The 22,570-nt window shown below is 35.7% G+C and overlaps 1 protein-coding gene across 1 annotated transcript in view; it reads left to right on the top strand.

Annotated features, from left to right (window-relative positions):
- The window catches only part of AGGF1 (angiogenic factor with G-patch and FHA domains 1), a 29,883-nt gene extending 10,650 nt beyond the window's left edge, over positions 1 to 19,233 (top strand). The window contains exons 6-14 of the mRNA XM_087430142.1: positions 1,156 to 1,486; positions 2,324 to 2,435; positions 3,250 to 3,301; positions 7,384 to 7,485; positions 8,368 to 8,533; positions 9,943 to 10,025; positions 13,019 to 13,146; positions 15,418 to 15,517; positions 17,006 to 19,233. Of these exons, the coding sequence (XP_087286268.1) occupies positions 1,156 to 1,486; positions 2,324 to 2,435; positions 3,250 to 3,301; positions 7,384 to 7,485; positions 8,368 to 8,533; positions 9,943 to 10,025; positions 13,019 to 13,146; positions 15,418 to 15,517; positions 17,006 to 17,206 (1,275 nt within the window). The 3' untranslated portion in view covers positions 17,207 to 19,233. The remainder of the gene's footprint in view (positions 1 to 1,155; positions 1,487 to 2,323; positions 2,436 to 3,249; positions 3,302 to 7,383; positions 7,486 to 8,367; positions 8,534 to 9,942; positions 10,026 to 13,018; positions 13,147 to 15,417; positions 15,518 to 17,005) is intronic.
- Positions 19,234 to 22,570: the final 3,337 nt, after the last annotated feature.

Below are 22,570 nucleotides of genomic sequence, written 5' to 3'. Positions count from 1 at the left end.
TTTAAGATGCTCTCATATTTTATAAAATAGCAGAAGAACATATGAATTCACTCCATCATGTTGTTCTAAGGTAGAAAAAATTAAGAGTGTGTTACAAACCAAAGGAAAAAGAGGAAGATAACTTTCTACTTCTCCTAAGGTTAAAATAATAGATTTGTTTGTCATAAGGCATGCCCAGTATACATGTATAATAAATAATAAAAGGCTTATGCTAGGTAAGTTGGGATTTTGCAGTGCGAGAGATGTAACTGATTCATCTCTACTTTAAAGTGTTGTGTATTATCAAACCAACTCTATAAAGTACTAAATTTCAGCAAAACTACTGTTCTGTTACATTAGGTACATTTGAATCTTTAAATCCCTGCTATAATTAAAGCCAATTCTGTATTTTATGTATGTTGACTTGATAATTGGTTAAAAGTTCAAGAAGAAAATTTGGGGTAGATGTATTCTCTAGGCCTGCACTGTCCAGTAAGGTAGCCGCTAGCTACATGTGGCTCTTGAGCATGTGAAATGTAGCTGGTCCTGATTAAGATGTTTTGTAAGTATAAACTACACTCGGGTTTGACGACTAAGTACATAAAATCCATGTAAAATATTTCATTAATAATTTTTATATTGAATAAATGTTAATACTTATATATAGTAAATGATAATATTTTGTAAATACTGGGTTAAGATAAAATAATAAAATGAATTTAATCTGCTTTTAATATGGCTGCTAGAAAATTTTGAAGTGTAAATATGGCTTGTACTGTATTTTTATTGGACGACATTGGTCTAGGCTGTTGTGTGGTCCAAACAATATGTAATGAGGGCCTGGACTGGGATAGTTAGGACGTTGAGAATAGATAAGGAGAGAGAATTGGGATAAATTGTAAACATAGTCTGTAGTGCTTGGTAATTGATTCCATGTGGTGGTTAAGGTGATGTCAAAGATAACTGTAAGATTTTTGGTGTGGATGGTAAGTGGATGGTAATGTCATTAATCAAGAAAGAGAACATGAGAGGAAGAGGATATACAGGTAATAGTTATTGTTTTTTCATTGTACATGTATCTTCACTAATTCATTGAAACATTTAGCATTAGACATAAGATGGTCATGTTTAAGATTATTCTCCCCTGTTCCCACCTCCCTACCAACCTCTTTCCAGGATTTGAATTTGGAGGATCAAAAAGCATCCAGTGTTGAATATATAAGCTGCAGTGAGGGAGAAGATTTTGCAAATATGAAAAAGAAGCCCAAAATAGACATTCGTTACAAAAATAGTCCCCCCAAATTGACTGTTCCAGTTAGTGGAAAGACTATAGAATCTCCTCTTAATGAAAACATCTATAATTCGACTTCATTTAAAGAGGAGAAAATCATAGAGACTGATAGTGAACCAGAAGAAGGTGAAATTACAGATTCTCAGACCGAGGACAGTTACGATGAAGACATGACCAGTGAAGACAATGTAACTGCAGAAGATACTGAGGATGAAGGTGAGTATTCAGTTTTACCTAAATAACCCAGTCTGGTCATTGTAGAAAAGCAACACAGTTAAAAATGTTAGTAACTCGTATAATATATCTGCCAAAAAGTAAACTGATTGTTTTAAACTGATTATTTTAATGACATTGAAAATTTTGTGGGCTACCACTTGGTTATTTTCAGAGAGGCTGTGAATAAATGGCAAATACTTGGACCTTAAAGTTTCATTGCATGAATGGCCTAGTCAGTAGAACAAAATACCAGGTTACCTCCATTCTAATCCTAAAGTATGTATTAAGTCTATTTTAGTGGGTTAGATATTTGTAGTCCACTTTTGTAATTGAGGGGGAAAGAACAAATTGCCTTTGAAAAGTGTAGTCCATGAATTCAGCTACATAGGTATTATAGTAAATCTAATATTATTTTACTTGAGAATGAAAACATAATTTTAAAACTCAGGATTTCATATTAGAGTATTGAGCTTATTTTGTTCTTAATGGAATTTCTCTTACTTTTTTTTTAAAAGGTGGACTCAGTTTTTCTGACTTAATATAAAAATGCTTGTTTGGGATATTTTCAAATTCCAAGACCTTAAAAAAGAGAGAGTTGGTTGTTTTATAATTGTGATAGATACTGAATTTGCTGAATACTTTTAGGTTGATTACTTTAAATTGATAGCATGGTTAAGCCTTTCTCATTGGATATGTCATATAGCAGAATTTAAGAAGGTTGTAAGATTCTGGATCAATACATTTTTATTTTATGGATGCCTCCTACTTATCCGTAGACATTTCTAATTTTTTTCCATAGCATTTGAATCAATATTTACCCACTTCTTTCTTTGGCAGATGAAGAAAAAATTTGGCCCCCATGTATTAGAGTAATTGTTATTAGGTCACCAGTGTTGCAGACAGGATCACTTTTTATCATTACAGCTGTAAACCCTGCTACAATTGGAAGGTAAAAATGTTTAATATTATTGTATTTGTTTGTCTTATTCCAATGGATTGTACATTTATTGAGCAATCATCATGTAATGTACATGGTACTTGTTGAATAGGCAAAATATGACATCCATGTCCCTCCCTTTCCCACTCAAAAAGTATTATTGACACTTACCTCTCGTCAGTTGCTTTTGAAAATAAATCAAGGTTATGACTTCATGGTCCCGAAAGAGGACTGCCTATGTGAAGAGAGAAAATCTTGGTGATACCTTTCACGGTGATTTTGTTATTTTCTTACCCTTTGTACTGGTTTAACTTACTTACTGAAACCCAGTATTGGCCTCCTTCTCTGCTTCTTTTCCTTTACCCCTTTGTAACTCATAATCACCTTGGTAGAGAGGTAGGTTTTAATGATGAATAGAGTAATTTCCTTTCTTCCCAGTGGGAAAGATAATCTATCCTTAGTTCAGATTTCATGCAATATCTTAATGTTAAATTCTTGGAGATATGCTCCTTTCACATGTAATAATGAAAGTGGAAACATAGTCTACAGATCTGGAATGATTGACATTAGTAAAAAGGCTGTTTTGTCCCATTGGATGTTTATTAGCCTGGAATAGATGTAAAGAATAAAAGTAATTCTGGAACCTCCTTTCAAATAGGAAATTTAGAGCAGGATTTAGGAAATGGGGCTTATTGTGAGAGACTTGCATTGTAACATTTAAAACAAAAAACATTGTCTTTTTAAACAAATTCTTTCCATGTCACTGTAAATACTGCATCTATATATGCTTCAAAAATCATTAAAGACGTTTTACTTATCTCTGCAGAGAAAAAGATATGGAGCATACTCTCCGAATCCCTGAAGTTGGTGTCAGTAAGGTAAGCTCTTTGATTTTTCACATCTAGCTCCCTAGATGTATTTTATAAATCATCATTATGGCAGAAAACTTAGGGTTTTTCCCTTTTAATAGAAAGGTTAATAGTCAATGTAGTAATGGTAATGAAATCAGTGCAGATTTGTTTATTACACTGCTTGAGAAAATAAAAATTCTTTATCACAATTTGGAGAAATTATGTTTAATTTTTAATAGTCTGGAGCAGGAGTAGAAAATGTGGATTCATTTGAATATTAAAGTAATACCATTGAACAGATATTTATTGAGTGAAATATGCTAGATATTATGGCAGTTCAAAAATGAATCAGACCTGGCTTGAGGCTGCTTTAGCAGATGGTTACTTTGAGTCCAGAGTTTTTTACACCCCGGGAAACATCTGTCCTCCACCACCCAAGGCTCTCCATTTACAGCTTTTCCTAGTTGAGCCTCTAATGGTTTCAGGAAAAAGAACGGTTGGGTTTTCAGAACAAACACTAAGAACAGAGTTGTAACTTAAGTTATAAGCACGAAAAACAAAAGGTTTAACTACTGAGACTCTTGATACTTCATATTTATCTGTTTCTTTACTATATTTTTTGTAGTTTGCCCCTCCCTTCTATCGTTGTTATCTTTTTCCTTTTTTTGTCCTTTCATCATCGTCATTTTGTTTCTATTTAATATAGATCTAAAGTATATATTTTATGTCATTTTGTTCTTTTGGGAATGAAATTTGTTTCCCATTATTAGTTTGAAAGTCTAGTTATTTTTACTTTGTTTGGACTCATTCAGAGGCCAGGAAATCCTCTTAATCTGAACTCTGACCAAATTATTTTGCTTTTTTACTTTCCTATGACTCTTGATTCTTCTGCCTCCAAAGAAAACCTAGTCTGTAACATAAATATCAGAGCAGTCCTTCTCTCACTCCAGTCTAAATATAGGTAGTTCTCTGGTGGCCTTTCTGCTTTCCTTTTCTTTCTTTTAAACTAACATGTCCACTGGCAGGGTAGATAATTTGTTAGCTGTGTGAAATCAGTTTGACAATATGTATCACACATATCCAGGTAGGTGAAACAATTAAATTAAAAAAACCCACATGCTTCATGTTAATATTAGGAGAAAAACCAGAAATATATAACCACTAGATGGGAGAAGACTTTCTGAGTTTAAAAATTTGGAAAAAAATTACAGAGGACAAGATAATTTTGAATAATTTAAGTTTGAAGTTCTTTGTATGTTAAGAAACAAATTTAAAAGGCAGACTAGGACAGTCAGATAAATATGACAAAATATTTATCCTTTGTATTTTAAAAGCTCATACAAATTGATTTTTTCAAACCCCACTGTGACACTAATAGGTAAATGAGTAAAGGACATAAATAAGCAATTCACAATAGAGGAAATATCGTGGTTAATATATGAAAACCATTCCATCTTTCTAGTAATTTAGAAAATACAAATGAAGCCAAGATGTCAGTTTTCACTCATCATATTTATTAAATATTGCTCCTGTTGGGAGCATAATTTAGAACAGCTCTTTAGAAGAAGGTTTCAAGTCAAAAGATTTGATACTATTTAAACCCTTTGATATAGTTGTTGTTATGCGAAACAACCCAGTTGAAATAAATGTGTGAAGGACATGAAGAGAACATTTATAGAATAGGAAACCCAAGTGGCTAATAAATATGAGAAGGTTTTAGCCTCAGTAGTACTCAGGGAAATGCAAATTAAAATCACAATAATGAGATTTAATTTTACACCTATTATGCTTGCAAAAACTAAAAATTCTAGCAATACCGAGTGTTAGTTAAGGCTGTATAGGAGCAACAAGAATTCCTATAGACTGCTGTTGGCCATATAAACTGGTACAACCACTTTGGAAAATGATATGGCAGTGTCTAATAAAGTTTAAGATTTGCATATACTATCGCTGAACAATTTCATTTCTAAGTATATACCCCAGAGAAACACTTGTCCACAAGAAGGTTGCATGTACTAGAACATTCATAAAAACATTTTAAAAAATAGTAAATTGGCTGGTCTGGTGGCGTAGTGGTTAAGTTCGCGTGCTCTGCTCCGGCAGTCCAGGGTTTGCGGGTTCGGATCCTGGGTGCGGACCTGCACAACACTCATCAAGCCATGCTGTGGTGGCGTCCCACATACAAAGTAGGGGAAGCTTGGCACAGATGTTAGCTCAGGGACAATGTTCCTCAAGCAAAAAGAGGAAGATTGGCAACAGATGTTAGCTCAGGACCAATCTTCCTCACACATACACACAAAAAATAGTAAAACCTTGGGAAAAAACCTGGTTGTCCATCAGAATGTGTAAATTGTGGTACATCCATACAATGGATTGCCATGCAGCAAAATGGCACAACTGTTCATGACAACTGGATGCACCTCACGACATAATATTAAATAAGCCAAAGAAGCAAAATAAAAGAAATACATACAGTAGCATGCATTTGTCAGAACTCATCAAACTACATTTAAGACCTATGAATTTCCTGCATATAAATTATGATTCCCATTTATATCAAGTTCCAAACCAGGCAAAATAAACGTATTGTTTATGGATACATACATATGTGGTGAAAGTATAAAGAGATGCATTGTGATTAAACAAACATCAAACCTCTGAAAAGGAAGGGTGGAGGATGGGCAGAGTGAGGTACACACCAATGGATACTAATTTATTTTCTTTCAAATATCTGAGGCAAATATGGAAAAATTTCTTAAAACTGGATCATGGGTGGACAGAGTCAATATATTCTTTTATGTTTTTGAAACATTTTATAATAAGTTTATGAAGTTTTTTAAGAACAGCTTGATTGAGATATAGTTCACATGCCGTATACAATTTACCCACTGAAAGTGCATAATTCAGAGGTTTTTAGTGTATTCACAGAGTTGTGCAACCATCACCACAATTTTAGAACATTTTCATCACCATAAAAAGAAACATCATACTCAATAGTATTCATTCCCCGTTTCCTCCCGTCCCCCACAGCCCCAGGCAGTCAGCAGTCTACTTTCTGTCTCTATGGATTTGCCTCTTCTGCACATTTCATAGAAATGGAATCATATAATGTGTAGTTTTTTGTAACTAGGTTTTTCACTTAGCATGTCTTCAGGATTTATCCATGTTGTGGGATATATCAGTACTTCATTTCTTTTTGTTGCCAAATAATATTCCATTGTATGGATATACTCCATTTTGTTTATCTTTTCATCAATTGATGGACATTTGAATTGATTCCACTTTTTGCCTCTTAAGAATAATGCTGCTATAAATTTGTGTACAAATTTTTGTTTGGATGTATGTTTTAATTTCTCTTGATGTGTACGCAGGAGGAGAATTGTTGAGTCATATGGTGACTCTCTGTTTAAGCTTTTGAGGAACTGCCAGGCCCCTCTGAAGTAGCTGCACTGGTTTACATCCCACCAGCAGTGCATTGTTTATGAAACTTTAAATTAAATACTTCTGCAGCTCTTTATCCGGTTAAACAGACAGGCGTTGAGTGCATGCCCAGTATATGTGAGGCACTGTATTGTGTACTGAGTGGTAAGCAAAAATGTAAACGGAAGCAATAATTATAAGCAATACAATGACATTCACATATGCAGTGACTTCATATAATGTGAGTTTTATCTAACAAAGTGCTGTGGAGCAAGGAGGAGTGATTAGTCCTGAGTACTGGAAAACTTCTCTGAGAAGCTGACCTTGAGTGTTGCAAATAACTTTTGGTATTGAGAATTTTTAATGATATGGACAAATATTTATATTAGGTGAAAAAATAATTTCAAATTGTATATATTGTATTATCTCAGCTATCTTACAAAAGTAGAAAAGGCAGGGTACTACATTATTAATGGTAGTTATAGGTGCAATTATAGGTGACTTTTTCTTCTGTAGCCTCCATATTTCTACCAGAAGCGTTACAATACTTCTGTATTCAGGAAAAAAGGTATTAAAAATAATAAAAATTTATCAGTGACTAAAGTCCACCGCATCCTATCATAGAGAAATTGTTATTTATGGTTAAAAAAAGTATACTACTTTATAATTACTTGGTTTCTTTTTTTAAGTTTCATGCAGAAATTTATTTTGACCATGACTTACAAAGTTATGTCCTTGTGGATCAAGGCAGTCAGAATGGCACAATTGTTAATGGAAAACAGATTCTTCAGGTGAGTGTGACTGTATTAATTAATTACTTGCACATTATTTTTAAAAACTGAGGTTTTTTATTCTTGAAGGCCATAGTTATTATATGTATCATTTGGTTTAGATCCGTGTTCAAGCCCAAATGTGTTATGTGAAAAGGAGTTCCCAGAAAGGGCTGAAAAAAGTATATAATAAGTGATACTTGACTGTTGAGTTTTGACTTCTAATTATGTATCTGTGCCTCATTTTTAGAGATAAATGCGTTTTAAAGCTATTCAAAGTAAATATTCTTATAGCAATCTTATTTTGTGTTGTTTAAAAAATTGTTTTAATGGAAATGTTGCTAAAGTGGAAACTCCTTGAAGGCAGGGGTTATGTCTATACAGTTGACTCTTCTATCCCCAACATGTAGCAAAATGCTTGGCACTTAATAAGGAAAGATACAGACGAGAAGGAAGGCCTTATTCTTAGTCTACAAGATTCAGAAATGAAATAAAACAATTATCAAGAGACAAGAAGAGGAAAAGGGGGAAATAAGATACACTTATCCCCTTTACACTTCACCTTTTTGACTATGATGATTATTCGTTTTGGTTAATAGATTATTTGAAGTTTGGGTTGGGTATTTCTCTGAGAGGATTGGACATGGAGATAGGGAGATTAGTGGATTTTGATAATATAAAAATTATAAGTTGCTCAGTTGAGCTATCTTCCTCTCCACTGGTAGAACATTATGGATCATCCTCAGGTTGTGGCAGTTTGTGGCTGTGTTTGCATATAAGTATCTATCTCACTGAGAAGCATCTCAAATTTTTTTTGTTATAATCAGACAGTAGTTACAGTAAATGTAAAATAATCATATGTAACTCTCTGGGATTTCTGTTTTGTAATTTTTTCCCCTTTAGCCTAAAACTAAGTGTGACCCTTATGTACTTGAGCATGGAGATGAAGTGAAAATTGGAGAGACCGTGTTGTCCTTCCACATCCACCCTGGCAGTGATACCTGTGACGGCTGTGAACCAGGGCAGGTTAGAGCTCACCTTCGTCTTGATAAGAAAGATGAGTCTTTTGGTATGTGGAACATATTGTTACATGTGGGCATGTAAACTTTTCTCTTTCATTCACTAGAGTGTTCTAAAAAAGTATCAGTTAGCTTCCAGCTTCATATCTAATTGATAAAAGACTGTATTGAGATACATTTATATTTCAGTGATTATATTTCAGTGATTATTATCAAATGAGACTAAGAAATGGCATGTATTTGAAATTAGAGACCTGGGCTAGTAGATGATGATTGTAGTTGATTCTTCTGTGCAATAATTTAGCTGTGCTATTATAGCATTAGCTTACTTTTTGAACAGGAAAGATAGTCATTAGCCCTGTTCTTTTTTTTTTTTTTTTATAATTTTATTTATTTTTTTCCCCCAAAGCCCCAGTATATAGTTGTATGTCATAGCTGCACATCCTTCTAGTTGCTGTATGTGGGACGCGGCCTCAGCACGGGTGGAGAAGCGGTGCGTCGGTGCACGCCCGGGATCCAAACCCGGGTCGCCAGCAGCGGAGCGCACGCACTTAACCGCTAAGCCACGGGGTCGGCCAACCCTGTTCTTGCTAATCCAGTTTAGTAGGCTTTTGAAGCAGCCCTGCAGTGGTGGCTAAATGTCCTTCAAAAGAGTAATTGTGACATAATTGTAATCAAGATTGGTTTCTTTTAACATCTATTTACTGATATGAAGAAGTCATCCGTGGTTAAACTCTGTCATATAATAGTAGCATAGAGAATAATAGGCCAAGGTGTTAAGAGATGTTGGTTGATGTTTGCTTTCCTCCTTATAGTTTATGTTGATGTGTCATCTGTGTATATACCATATTTTTCTATAATAAAGAACACCATAGGAGTTGCTATCTTGCTTTAAGCCCACTCATCTAAGGCTTTTAAAATTTGAGTAGATGCTTTAAACTAGTAAGAACTAATTTTTTACATATCAGTTTTTCCCCTAAATACTAAATACAACTATACATAGTCATTGTATATTTTTTGTTTTCTGATACTAGATTATGAAAATGAGTATGACACATTACACGATAACATGAATCTTCCGTTCTGTGATTTTTCTTTTGCACATGCCTGTGTTCCTTTGGTAAATTAAGAATATTTCTGCATTTGGGATTCTATTACAATAATCTTATTGAAAAATTGAGATGTTTAGTGTTCCTTTTGGTATCTGTACTATAACATTCCTATAATCTTTGGGTTTTGGTTAATTTCCAAGTAGGTTTAGTTACCAAAATGCTGAAAAGACGTCATCACAACTCAAGATCCTTTTATTTATTGATGTTTATTTGAACTTTTGGTTAATCTGCAGATGGGATACTAATATTGTTAGTTTTTTTTATTATTAAATAGTATTGATTTTATATAAAATCTATCAAATTTAGTGGTTTTTTTTTTAAAAACCAAACTCACTTTTTCCTTTTAGTTGGTCCAACACTAAGTAAGGAGGAAAAAGAGTTGGAAAGGAGAAAAGAATTAAAGAAAATACGAGTAAAATATGGTTTGCAGGTAAGGATGTTAAATATTGTTACATGTGTTAAACTGTGCATGTTGTTTTAAGTAAAAATGCCTTTAGATATGCACAGTCCATTTTATATTTAAAAAGAGCTATTTAGAATGATTTAGAGATTTATGTAATTTCTCTTGTTTACTGTTTACCTCAACAATTGTTGAGGTTGGCATAGAAAAATGATAATAATACTCTGCATTTGAATAGGTGTTTCTTGTTTTTAAAATACTTGCATTGAAATGATACCAGTGAGGAACATAGTTGGAGGACGAGTATTGCCTGATTTCAAGACTTATTATCAACTACAGTAATTAAGACACTATAGTATTGGCGTAAAGATCAATAAATAGGTGTATGGAACAGAATCATGAGTGCAGAAATAGACCCAGATAGATGTGTATATGTATATGTGTGTTTGTATATGTAAATGTATGATTTTTAACAAAGGTTTGAAGGCAATTTGGTGGAGATAGGATGGTCTTTTCAGCAAATAGTGCTGGACAATTGGATAGCCATATGCAAAAACCAAAAGAAGAACTTTGATCCACACCTTGTAACATATATAAAAATGAACTCAAAGTGTATCATAGGTATAAATTTAAAACCTAGAGGCAAACCTTTCAAAAAAAATTAGGCAAAGATTTTTTAGGTATCTAACACCAAAAGCACAATCCATAAAAGAACAAATTAATAAATTGCAATTTCTCCAAAACTTTGGTTCTTCCAAAGATACTGTTAAGAGAATGAAAACATAAGTCACAGACTGTGAAAAATATTTGGAAATCATCTCCCTGATAAAAATCATATATCTTATATCTAGGATATATAAAGAACTCTCAAAACTCAATAAGAAAACAGTTAAAAAATGAGCAAAAGACTTGAATAGACACATCACCAAAGCAGGTGTACTGATGGCAAATAAACACATGAAAAGATGTTCAGTATCATTAGTCATTAGGGAAATGCAAATGAAAACTAATTGAAAAGAGTAACCATGCCAAGTGGTGGGCATGTGGAGGAACTGGAACTCGCATACACTGCTGGTGAGAATGTCAAATGGTGCCATTGCTCTGGAAAATAGTTTAGTAGTTTCTTTAAAAGTTAGATGTACGCCTACCTTATGATTCACCATTCTCCTTTGAGGTATTCACACAAGAGAAATGACAGCATATATTCATACAAAGACTAGTAAACAAATGTTCATAGCAGCTTTTTTTCTAATAGCCAGAAACTGGAGAAAACTCACTTGTCCATCGTGAATGGATAAACAGACTATGGTATATATCTATATTTGATTATATGATCAAATACTATTTAGCAATAAAAAAGCATGAGCTATTGATACCGGCTACAAAATGGATAAATCTCAGAATAATTATGCTGAGTGAAAGAAGCCAGACAAAAAGAATACATACTGTATACTTTCATTTATATAAAATTCTAGGAAAACAAACTAACATATCGTGACAGAAAGATCAGTGGTTGCCTGGATACAGGAGAGGGAAGGATGCACAGGGAGAGGGTCTAGAGGGATGGAATCCAAAGAAGGACGAGGATACTTTTGTGGGAGATGGATGTATTTATTGTCTTGATTATGGTGATGGTTTCATAGGTGTATACACATCTCAGAAGTATCTAATTGTACACTTTATGTGTAATTTATTGTATGTTAGTTATACCTTAATAAAGCTGTAAAAATATTACCTTTTAATCCTATAAGTAAATCAGGAAGGTAATTAATATTTCCAGTTTACATTTGAGAAACTAAGGGTCACCCAGCTACTAAATGACAGAGCTAGGTGTAGGTAGAATCTAGGTCTTATGCATGTTTGTGCAGTGCTTTTTACTCTTTGTGAAGATGTGGGAAAAGATGCTGCCAAAATAACATTCTGCAAAACTGTATTATTTGTTGTTACTGTTATACTAAGGGAGAGAAATCATAATAAAAAATGTCGAGGGCCTAATTTGGGAGGAAAATAGAAGATATACAAAGAGAGAATAAAATGTTTTCTCAAAAATTTTAACTCAATTTTTGTATCTTCTAGGGAGAAAACCCATTAGGGTTGGTGGTTCTATATTTTTCTTTTCTGTTTAGAAGCAAAATTAAGTAAAAACTTCTGTGGTGCTTTCCTTGAATTGCTCCAGTGGTTCCTAGCATCTTTGTGGATGAATGTCATACTTTTTATATAAAGATTAGCAAGTAATAACAAACGGGAAGAGAAGCCTTCTCTGAAGCCCCATGCTGAATTGACTGCCTCTTTTGTGCTCCTGCCACATCTCGTGTACACCTTAGTGTTGAACCAGTCTGCTGGACCATGCTCAAGATTTTGTGTATTTGCCCTCTAGGATTATAAATGTCTTTGTATGCTGTCACCTAGCATGGAGCTTCCCACTTTACTCAGTAAATATTTGTTGAGGGACTGATGAATCATATAAATGGAGCTGAATTGAAGCAGAAAGCTATTATTAGTGCCAGGGTAAAAGAGTATTTGCTTTTTATCCATTTTTTAAGGACTTTCTACATTTTTCCCTTCCAAGGAACAGTATCAAACTATTTTAGGTCCTTTGGAACGTTCAGTTCCTTAGAGAAAAGGAGAAATAGATTTTTTCCCAACCCCAGGGGTTCTACATATTTCTTTGAATACTGGTAGTTCATGTGAGAATATGGGTACACATCATTAAGTCAAAATATACTATATTTTCACTATATTGTCTTCTTATGATTACATATTACAGTTTATATACAATTTATATTAACTTCTGTATGCAATTTATGTTGTAGTACAACTTGAAATAATACATTTTAAAGGGGATAGAATAAAAACAGCATATTCAATAACGTAATTGTCCTAATTTATATCATGATTTGTTTTAATTCATTGTTTAATAGAGACCACATTGAAACATATTTGCTAAATAAGGCAGATATAAAGACATGACATTTTTATTTATCAGCTTTGTTTTCCTCAATGAATATTCTGTGTTTATAAAGAATACAGACTACGAAGATGAAAAGGCATTGAAGAATCCAAAATATAAAGATAGAGCTGGAAAACGTAGGGAGCAGGTTGGAAGTGAAGGAACTTTCCAAAGAGATGATGCCCCTGCATCAGTTCATTCGTAAGTATTAAATCTTAGTTGTTTGAAACATTCTTTGTACCGTAATCACATCCATAGGGTAATCTGACTTACAGGGCTATATATTCTGTTAGGTAGTCTTGAAAGCAATGGTTCAGAACAAGATGGAAACACCAAATCTATTTATATTTTCCTCTAATATTAGAATTCCATTTTCCCTAGAAAATTACTGAGCATGTATGTGAATATACATACAAACACACATATGTATGCATAGCTAACATTCTAGCCACCCAATTGAGTGAGCATACTTTTATATACTAGATATTGAGAAGGCTAGGCTTATAAGTTGGTATGGACTGGTATTTTTTGTAATTATTTCAATACCTGACTACTTTTGTTCTTGTTGACACTGAAATACTATTTTTCTTGATTCAGTTCTTTTTTCTTGGTAAAGTAGCATTGATAAACATGAAAAGTATAATTTTGAGGCCTACAATATGACCATATTTCTGCATTTAATCATATATGGGGTTACATTTTTTTTATCAATATAAATTCTAGGTTTAGTTAAAATTTAAATGTTACATATGGAACTGACAACTAATTATAAAATTCTGATTAAATATCATATCTTATTGATTCTAAGATACACTACATGGATAGAGTTTTACAGTTAGTTGCACATGGCAGCAATTTTTTCTCTGGTACGTAAAATGATGTTGCATCTTACAATTTATGGAGTCAGATTTGATGAAATATAGTATTATAAATTAGATATACTAAGCAACATGTCAAATACTTTTTTTCATTGTATTTTTTTTTTTTTTTTTGTGAGGAGATCAGCCCTGTGCTAACATCCGCCAATCCTCCTCTTTTTTTTTTGCTGAGGAAGACGGCCCTGGGCTAACGTCTGTGCCCATCTTCCTCCACTTTATATGGGACGCCGCCACAGCATGACTTGCCAATCAGTGCGTCGGTGCGCGCCCGGGATCCGAACCAGCGAACCCCGGGCCGCCGCAGCGGAGCGTGCGCACTTAACCGCTTGCGCCACCGGGCTGGCCCCATGTCAAATACTTTTTGAAGTTTAATATTTTTGAAGTAATTGCTGGAGAATATGAAGATTGCTTTAGAGTAAATTAGAAGGCATAAGTAAGAAATGAAACACGTTGGTCTGACATTGCTTGGTTGATTGTTGTTGAAGAGCTAATTTAATGTATTTTGTAGCACCGAAAATACACTGTGATAGAACATAAAATTAAAATACCCTTAAATTAGCAGAACGTAAAATCACAGAACAAAATGCAAATAGTGAATGAGAGGTTTTGTTTCATTTTAACTTTTTTTATTGATGTATAACGTATATACAGAAAAGTACACAAATAACAGTATCAGTATCACTGATATACATAAGATTAACACATTACAGAAAACATTTCTTGGTCAAGAAATAGACAATATCAGTAACCCTGGAAACCTACCCTCCTAGTGCTCCCTCTTTTTTTTTTTTTTTTTTGTGAGGAAGATCAGCCCTGAGCTAACATCCATGCCAATCCTCCTCTTTTTGCTGAGGAATACCGGCCATGAGCTAACATCTGTTGCCAGTCCGCCTCCTTTTTTCCCCCTTTTTCTCCCCAAAGCCCTAGTAGATAGTTGTATGTCATAGTTGCACATCCTTCTAGTTGTTGTTTGTGGGATGCCGCCTCAGCATGGCTGGAGAAGCGGTGCATCGGTGCACGCCCAGGATCTGAACCTGGGCCGCCAATATCAGAGTGCACGCACTTAACCGCTAAGCCACGGGGCTGCCCCCCCACCGCCCTTAATAGTTACTCCTCTCTCCTCCCCAAAGGTAAAACCACTGTCCTAACTTCCAACAGCAACAGATTAATTTCACTTATTTTTGAATTTTAAATAAATGGAATAATTCAGTATTTATTTTGTGTCTGTATTCTTTTTGTCCAACATTATTTTGTTAGGTATATTTTATTTTTACTGCTTTATAATATTCTTTTCTATGAATATGCCACAGTTTATCCATTTTACCATTGATGGACATCTGGGTTGTTTCCGATTTGTGGTTATTATTAGATTTGCTGCAAAAACATTCTTGTATGTCTTTTTGGTGCACCATGTACATGCTTTTCTGTTAAGTAGTATATGTAGGAGTAGAATTTGTGTATCTTCAACTTTATTAGGTAATGCCAAACAATTTTCTAAAGTAGTTGTACTAATTATTTTTAATTCATTAATTTATTATAAATGTGACCTAAATGGTCTTTTAGAAATCAACCATCGTCTGAATTTTCTTTAAAGTGAAATTACTGATAGCAACAAAGGTCGGAAGATGTTGGAGAAGATGGGTTGGAAAAAAGGAGAGGGTCTCGGGAAGGATGGTGGAGGAATGAAAACTCCGGTAAGATTTGCGTATTCTTTCATTCTTTGTTCTTACAGCAGATATATATAGTGGGTACCTGCCATGTGTCAGGCATTGCCTTGAGTGCTAGGAGAATAGAAGCAAGCAAAACCAGACACGATTACTACCTCAGTGGCATTCACAATTACCAGATATATATATATGAATTGTTTATTTTCTTTTAGGTAGCCTCTTAGAGTTTTTTCCTTCATCAAAGCTAGGATAGTAAATGTTATTTCCTGAGCCAAAGGTCTGCTGCATCTTTTATTTGATTTTAATGACTTCCTTACTATGCCTGGTACTAGATACTGCAGGAACAATCACAGTGTTACTTTACAAACAGGCAGATTCTGTATTAGCTGGAGAATCTGTTTTAGGGTCAAGAATCAGCATGTGACAAGCAATAGAGAATGTCTGGGAAACAATAATTACTTCTGCAGTCCTGTGGTTCGTTGGAGATTCAGACTATCTTTTACAAAAACCTTACTAACATGACTAAAGAACTGTTTTGATAATTACTTGATACCTAAAGAAATAGTAGATGGATCAGTGTGAGTTTAATGTAAATTTTCTTGTTTTCATTGAGGTAATACAGGAAGAACATGGGGTTTGTGGTCAGACCTAGGTTAGAATATGTGCTCTCTCCCTCACTAGCTGCGTGACTTAGGGCAGGTTTGGACTTGAGTTTTCATATGTAAAAATGGGGAATAATAAGAACTGTTTTTTGTTGTTGGTTTTTTTTTTTTTTTTGGTGAAGAAGATTGGCCCTGAGCCAACGTCCGTTGCCAATCTTCCTTTCTGCTGAGGAAGATTAGCCCTGAGCTAACATCTGTGCCCATCTTCCTCTATTTTGTACGTGGGACGCTGCCACAGCATGGTGTGATGAGCGGTGCGTAGGTCCGCACCCAGGATTCGAACTTGCAAACCTCGGGCCGCTGAAGCAGAGCGTGTGAACTTAACCAGTACACCACCGTGCTGGCCCCAGAACTGTTTCTTTAGGGATGCCATGAAGATAAAGCCCCTAGCATGGTGCCTGACGTATATTAGGCACTCAGTAACTGGTGGCTTTTAATGGTTCTCAAAATAATGAGAAGTCCTCCTCTCCTTTTATGAAAATAAACATTCGAGTTCTCTTTATGATTCTTAACGTTTAACCTACCTGTTCACTTACTTAGATGAGGCTAGGAAAGTAGCTTTAAATACATCTATTGCCTTTACTTCTGGTTAGAGTGGGATGACAGATTCTATAGCATCTCAATGAAATTTGGTGGTTGCTATTTAAGGAGCACTCCATTTTCTGTAGAATCAGGGAAGGCAATGTAGAAAAATGAGTTTAAGTTCCATGTATGTATTTGATGGATTTGACAGGTTTTTCTTTTGCATCAGTCTTTTTCTAAATCAAAGAATTAAAAAGTATCACGTTGGACACAGCAGGTTTCAGTGTGTTTAAACTCTACAGTAAGTCCTCTGCTCAACTTCTGGTAACAGATCCAGCTTCAGCTCCGACGAACACATGCAGGCTTGGGGACGGGCAAACCATCCTCCATTGACGATGTTCACCTTCTCCAGAACAAGAGCCAAAAGAACTGGGAGAAAGCACGAGAGAGGTTTGCTGAAAACTTCCCAGAAACTAAACCTCAAAAAGATGCACCAGGGACTGTGCCTTGGCTGAAAGGGACTATAGAATGAAGGTCAGTCTTAGAACACAATTCAAGCTTTTAAAAAAAAGAGTTTGGGAACTCTTATTTTATTGCAGAACTTTTCCCTCCAAAAGAGTCAATGGCATGAGAGAACTGTGTCACAGTTTCTCCCCTCATGATTCAGAAATGTGTAATACAGTGTGGTTTGCAGCTTTTAAGAAACATTTTTTAAAACTAATAAATAGTGACTGAATCGGGTTATGCTGTGAGTGGACTCAAGTTCACAGGGCATAGATGAACTTATGAAACTTGATTATTTTATCTTGTCATTTTCAAGACCCGTATAAGCAACTAGCCATGGAAGCAAAATTCATGTAACCACTAATGACTTAAATGTACACTTGTCCTTGTCTCCATACCTTTGTTATTGTAAGATGCACAACAAAAGAAATATCAAAGGTTTATAGAAATAATTCTGACTATAGTCATCTTTGTTTATGCCCTTTAGAACTTAGATAAAAAATGTTGAGAAAACATGGGTAGTGGTGCATAAATTTTATTATTCTTGAAATAACCTAAGTAATAGTATTGAAGAACTAATGAACAGGTGACATGTTGTAGAAAATTAGTCTTTCATTGTTTTCTTCTGTGAAGAATCTGTTGATTTGTATTATATATTAAGCATTTACATTTGTTTTTTTTCATAGCTGAAATATTTAGATATGAGCAATTGAGTACAGTATTGAAATATTCAATGTGCTGGCATTTGTAGTTTTGATAAATCCCATTGCTGGCAATGGAGTTGTGCCAGAGAAATCTGATTTCTACTGCAAAAGGATTACCTAAGCCAAGGCCTCAAACTCAAGGTGTTTATTGAAAATGTCCTCAGATGCAATAAAAACATTATTACATCAAAAAGAGTGATTAATTGAACCAGTGATTTAAATATACTGGTCTGCTTTGAACCCACTACCAGCGAGAATTTTCCTCTTTAATTTGGCAGAGCAGTGACAGAAGGGTGAGGTCAGATAGTGGAGAAGTGCAGTGCAGCTCTTGGGGTCAGGTGTATCTGCTCTGCCACTTACCATTGTTCTCCTCGCTGTTCACCTTTCCTCAGCTTTTTGCTGCGAAATTAATGCTGGAACTGACCCTTTTCTGGCAGTGAATATAAGCTATAGCTCCCTCATCTACTATAAAGAAATGTGTTCAAGATTTAGAAATAGGAAGGGAAAATTCTGAAACAAATTATACAGTAGGGAAGATAATTCAGAAAGAAAGGCTACCTATTGGAATTTCTAGTCTGAATGGTACAGGGTATTTAGGAAGTAAGGGGGATGTGGAAAGAAAAATAAGTTTATTACTAAAGATGAGACATGACCGAACAAATTGTCAAGTCCCTGTAGGCCTAAGCTGGGAGAATCAGAGGCTCTGTAACTCCAAATCTGACAAAGTGTTTCTCTGCATCCTTCTTGGCCACCTACACACCCTACCACACATATGTATATGTATATGTACGTTAGACTTGGAGGCAACAGGAGTGTCCTGCATTATTTTCTCTAAAATAGAAAAAAAAACCTCATCTAAATGTGGTTCTGATACTGGTGCCCTGTATATAGATAAAAATATAGTACTTTCAAAGTTGACTTTGCTTCTAGTAGATCTCACTCATTGCGTTATTATACAACTGTCTATATAATATTTCCCATTTTTATTATTAGATTGTGGAAAACTTTTTTCATTGTTTTCTTTTGTTAAGAAAATGGAAACTTGAAAATGGTGACAAAAATTGAAATATATGTGATATTTGCATTATTAAAACCCTTTGCAGATCTAAAATCTCAGGGCTACATTGTATAGTGGTTAAAGCACTGAATAACGTCTGGGTCTATTTCCATCTGTGGAATAAGAATAATATCTCACATGTCTGTCTTGAATAGAAAATGAGAGAATGTATATAAAAAGCACTTTGTAAACTATAAAAGTAGTACAAATGTGAGCTTCTATTTGTTTAGAAGCATAGATATGAGTTATGTACAATTTGGATTACACATAAAGTTGTTTTGTGTTTAATTTAAATTACAGTTTATTCACGAAGTATAAATTTATTAATTTATTAGCCTTTAAATGTTTAAGTGGAGCTACAAGTTGCTGAATTTTGCGAAATCTAACATCTTATATTTTTGCGAGAACACGAGAAGCTGGCAAAATTGAGAACAGAAGAAACCATCAACATTAGAGTAAAATAACAGAAATTGTTTTCTAGAATTAAATAGCTAGGAAGCATTTTTTCTCAAAAAGAGAGGAGTTTTTTTCCTGCTTTTAAAATAGTTTTTACTTCTGATGTTTCGTTTTTATTCTATTTGTAAATTATGAAAAGTAATGGCTCACACAAATTGAACACCTTCCAACTTTTCACATAAAAGATTATTTCTTAATTTGGCACATTTTCAAATTGCAGGCAAAAGAAGATAGAAATCTCAAACAAGGGAAAGCAAGACATGTCAGAGACTGTGTAGAAAGGCCATCCTGTCAAGTTGCAGGACAGAGGGCTGTGCTTGGCAGGGAGCCAGAGAGGCATTTCTGGACCCCACACCTAAGGGTGCCCTCAGGAACAGCCGAAAGTGTTTTCCACGACATCTCGTTCCAAGTGTGCTGCTTGTTTTTGTAGGGCATCACTTAGATCTCTGCTCTGAATCTTTGATCCAAAACACTTCATTTTACTTTTTCAGACTTTAAGGTTGAAATACATTTGGACTCTTTAAAAGGAGTCAGTGTATGTGTGTGTGTGTGTGTGTGTATCAGGGCCCTATTGGCTTATGGCCTTCTGTTTGCAAAATGACTCTTGAAACTCCAGTCATCATATTCATGTCCAAAACGGGAAGAGCACGGGAAAGAGCAATGTTCGTGTCAGTTCTCTTTTGTCAGGAAAGCAAAAGCTTACTCAGAAGGTCTCAGAGCAGACTTCTCCTTAGGGTCGTTAGCCAGCACTTGATAACTTGACTCTCCATAGCTGCTGCAAGGGAAGTGGAAAAGGTGGGCCACAGAATGGTCTCAGTTGGCGTAAGCCAGTCAGGAACCATCACCGGGGGCTGAACATGTTGCTGTTGGAACAGAGTCAGGGTTCAGTGAACAAGGCCAATGGGGACAGTGGATATTGAATGGGTAGGTGACTGTCTGCCAGATAACCCAACTATCCATCAATGGGGACTGGAGGATTGGTTAAACTGTGCTGCAGTCCTACCGTGTAATATTGTGTTGCCATTCAAATGAGTATGATAGAACTATCTATACCGTGATAGAGAAGAATATTGTCACTGCATTGCTGATTTTAAAAAGCAGATTGTAGAAAAGTATAACATAATCCCATTAAAAAATATATATATATAAGGGTACATAGCAAGTTGTTAATATTAGTTAACCAAGGAGTGAGCAGACTTGACCTTTTTATTCTATTTCTATATTTGAACTTTAAAGCAGGTATAATTGTGTAGTTAACTATGTGTATTCATACACATTTATAATAAGTAGAATACAACATTAGGAAGTGGAGAGGCCTTCAGGGCCCAACCCCAGACGTTTTCCTCACTCTCGTATGCCCATTTGCATTTACCACATATATACCTGTGACTTCCAGGTTGATTTAGCCAGGATACATATCCAACTCAAAGTCACCTTAAATGCCGCTTATCCAAGAGTGAACGCAGTCTTCTCCAAGCCTGGTCTCTTCCAGTGTACTGTCTCAGCTGGCAGCACCATCTATCCGGTTGTGCAAGCCAAACCTGGGGGTTAGCCTCTGTTTTGCTACCACCACCCTCTCTCCCCTTCCTCCTAATTTCCAATATGTTAAGTCAGTTCACTGTCACCACTCACCTGGACTGTTGCACTGGCCTCCTAACTGGTCTCCCTGCAGTCACTCCTTCCTCCTTCCAGTCCATCCATACTGCAGACATAGTTTCTTCACAACTCTTGTTTCATCATCTGTTTAAAACCTACAGTGGCCCCATTACTCTGAGGACAGAAAACAAAACCTAGCCCATAAAACCCTACCTGGTCTAGCCACCGCCACCTTCCCAGCCCTGTCTGGTGTCACTCTCCCACTGGTTCTCTGGATCGGCACACTGGCCTTTTTTTGAGTGTCTCGGAGATGCCCTGCCCTCTCTCATGCCAGGGCACTTATATTCTGTTGTGTCTGGAATGCTCTGCCTCCACCCTGTTTACCCAGTTAGCTTGGACATATTTAGATCTCTGCTAATTGCTTCTTCTTCAGAGATGCCTCCTTTGTCCCCCTAGTCTAATTGCCTTTGATAAACATTCTTGGAAATCCCTTTCATTTAGACTGCTTATTTTGGTTCACAGTTGTATATTAATTAGTGTGATTAGTATGCTATTTGTCTGTCTAGATTCTTAAGTGTAATGTGGGCAAGACCTTGGTTTTCCTCACTACTGCATTCCTAGTGCCGAGCACCACGCCTGGCTTGTAGACTTGCAGCATAGAAGTGAAAGAGCAGGATGGGTTTGGAGAACTGCAGGTGGCGTGATACAGATGGAGTTCTATGTGACTGAGGAAACATGCAAGGAACTGAGCTACGTAGAGCATGTAAAGCAATGGCTTTCAAACCATTTTGACAATGATCCATGGTAAGAAATACAATTTATATCACAGCTCAGTACCTGAGTGTGTGTGCGTATATAACAGGTTCTATATGCCAATACTTAGACATTAGTTCATATAATGCCCTCTTATTTTTGTTTTCCAAATCACTGATTACAACCACTAAATTGATTTCATAATCCACTAAATGGGTTGTGTCCTACAGTTAGAAAAACATTGATCTAAAGCTTGGTTTTCAAACTGTTTGACAGAACCTGTCATTGCCTTAGTAGCTGCAGCTGTGTGTGTGTGTGTGTGTGCGCGCGCGTGTGCGTGTGTGATGAGGGTGGGGAGGGGTTAGGATGCCAAACTGGTGACTCCAGTTCTCATGCCATTTCCAGAATAGGTCTACATTATCTGGTTTTCAATTCAGTCTTCCAGATAGATTACATGAGGAAAGTTTCACTGCTTAAAGAAGAGGGCATAAGGTGGGGAAGGGAAGTGAGTCATTTACCTACAACTGTTCTTGCATATTGTGTTAAGAAATTTGAATTTATCTCTTTGACAGTGAGGAATTCCTGAAGAATTATAGGCAAGGAAGGGCGCTCATTAGGTGGCTTTATAGCAGAGTAACTGGCTGATTGAGGAGAGGCAGAGTGGAGACTGGCAGACCTCCTGAGGGCTTGTTCCATCTGTCACGTATTGAGTGCCCATAGGTGCTGTGCAGACTTGTGAAGGCAGGGACCTTGTTGTCTTATTCACTGCTGTGTCTTCGGTACCTACCACAGGATTGGGTGCTTAGGAGGTGCTCAGTAAGCGTTT

This window comes from Ceratotherium simum, chromosome 4 (genome assembly GCF_057802395.1).
Source record: "Ceratotherium simum simum isolate JZ-2026a chromosome 4, ASM5780239v1, whole genome shotgun sequence".
NCBI classification, from domain to species: domain Eukaryota; kingdom Metazoa; phylum Chordata; class Mammalia; order Perissodactyla; family Rhinocerotidae; genus Ceratotherium; species Ceratotherium simum.
The sequence above is the reverse complement of the archived record's forward strand: the minus strand, read 5'-3'. Positions and strand labels throughout refer to the sequence as shown.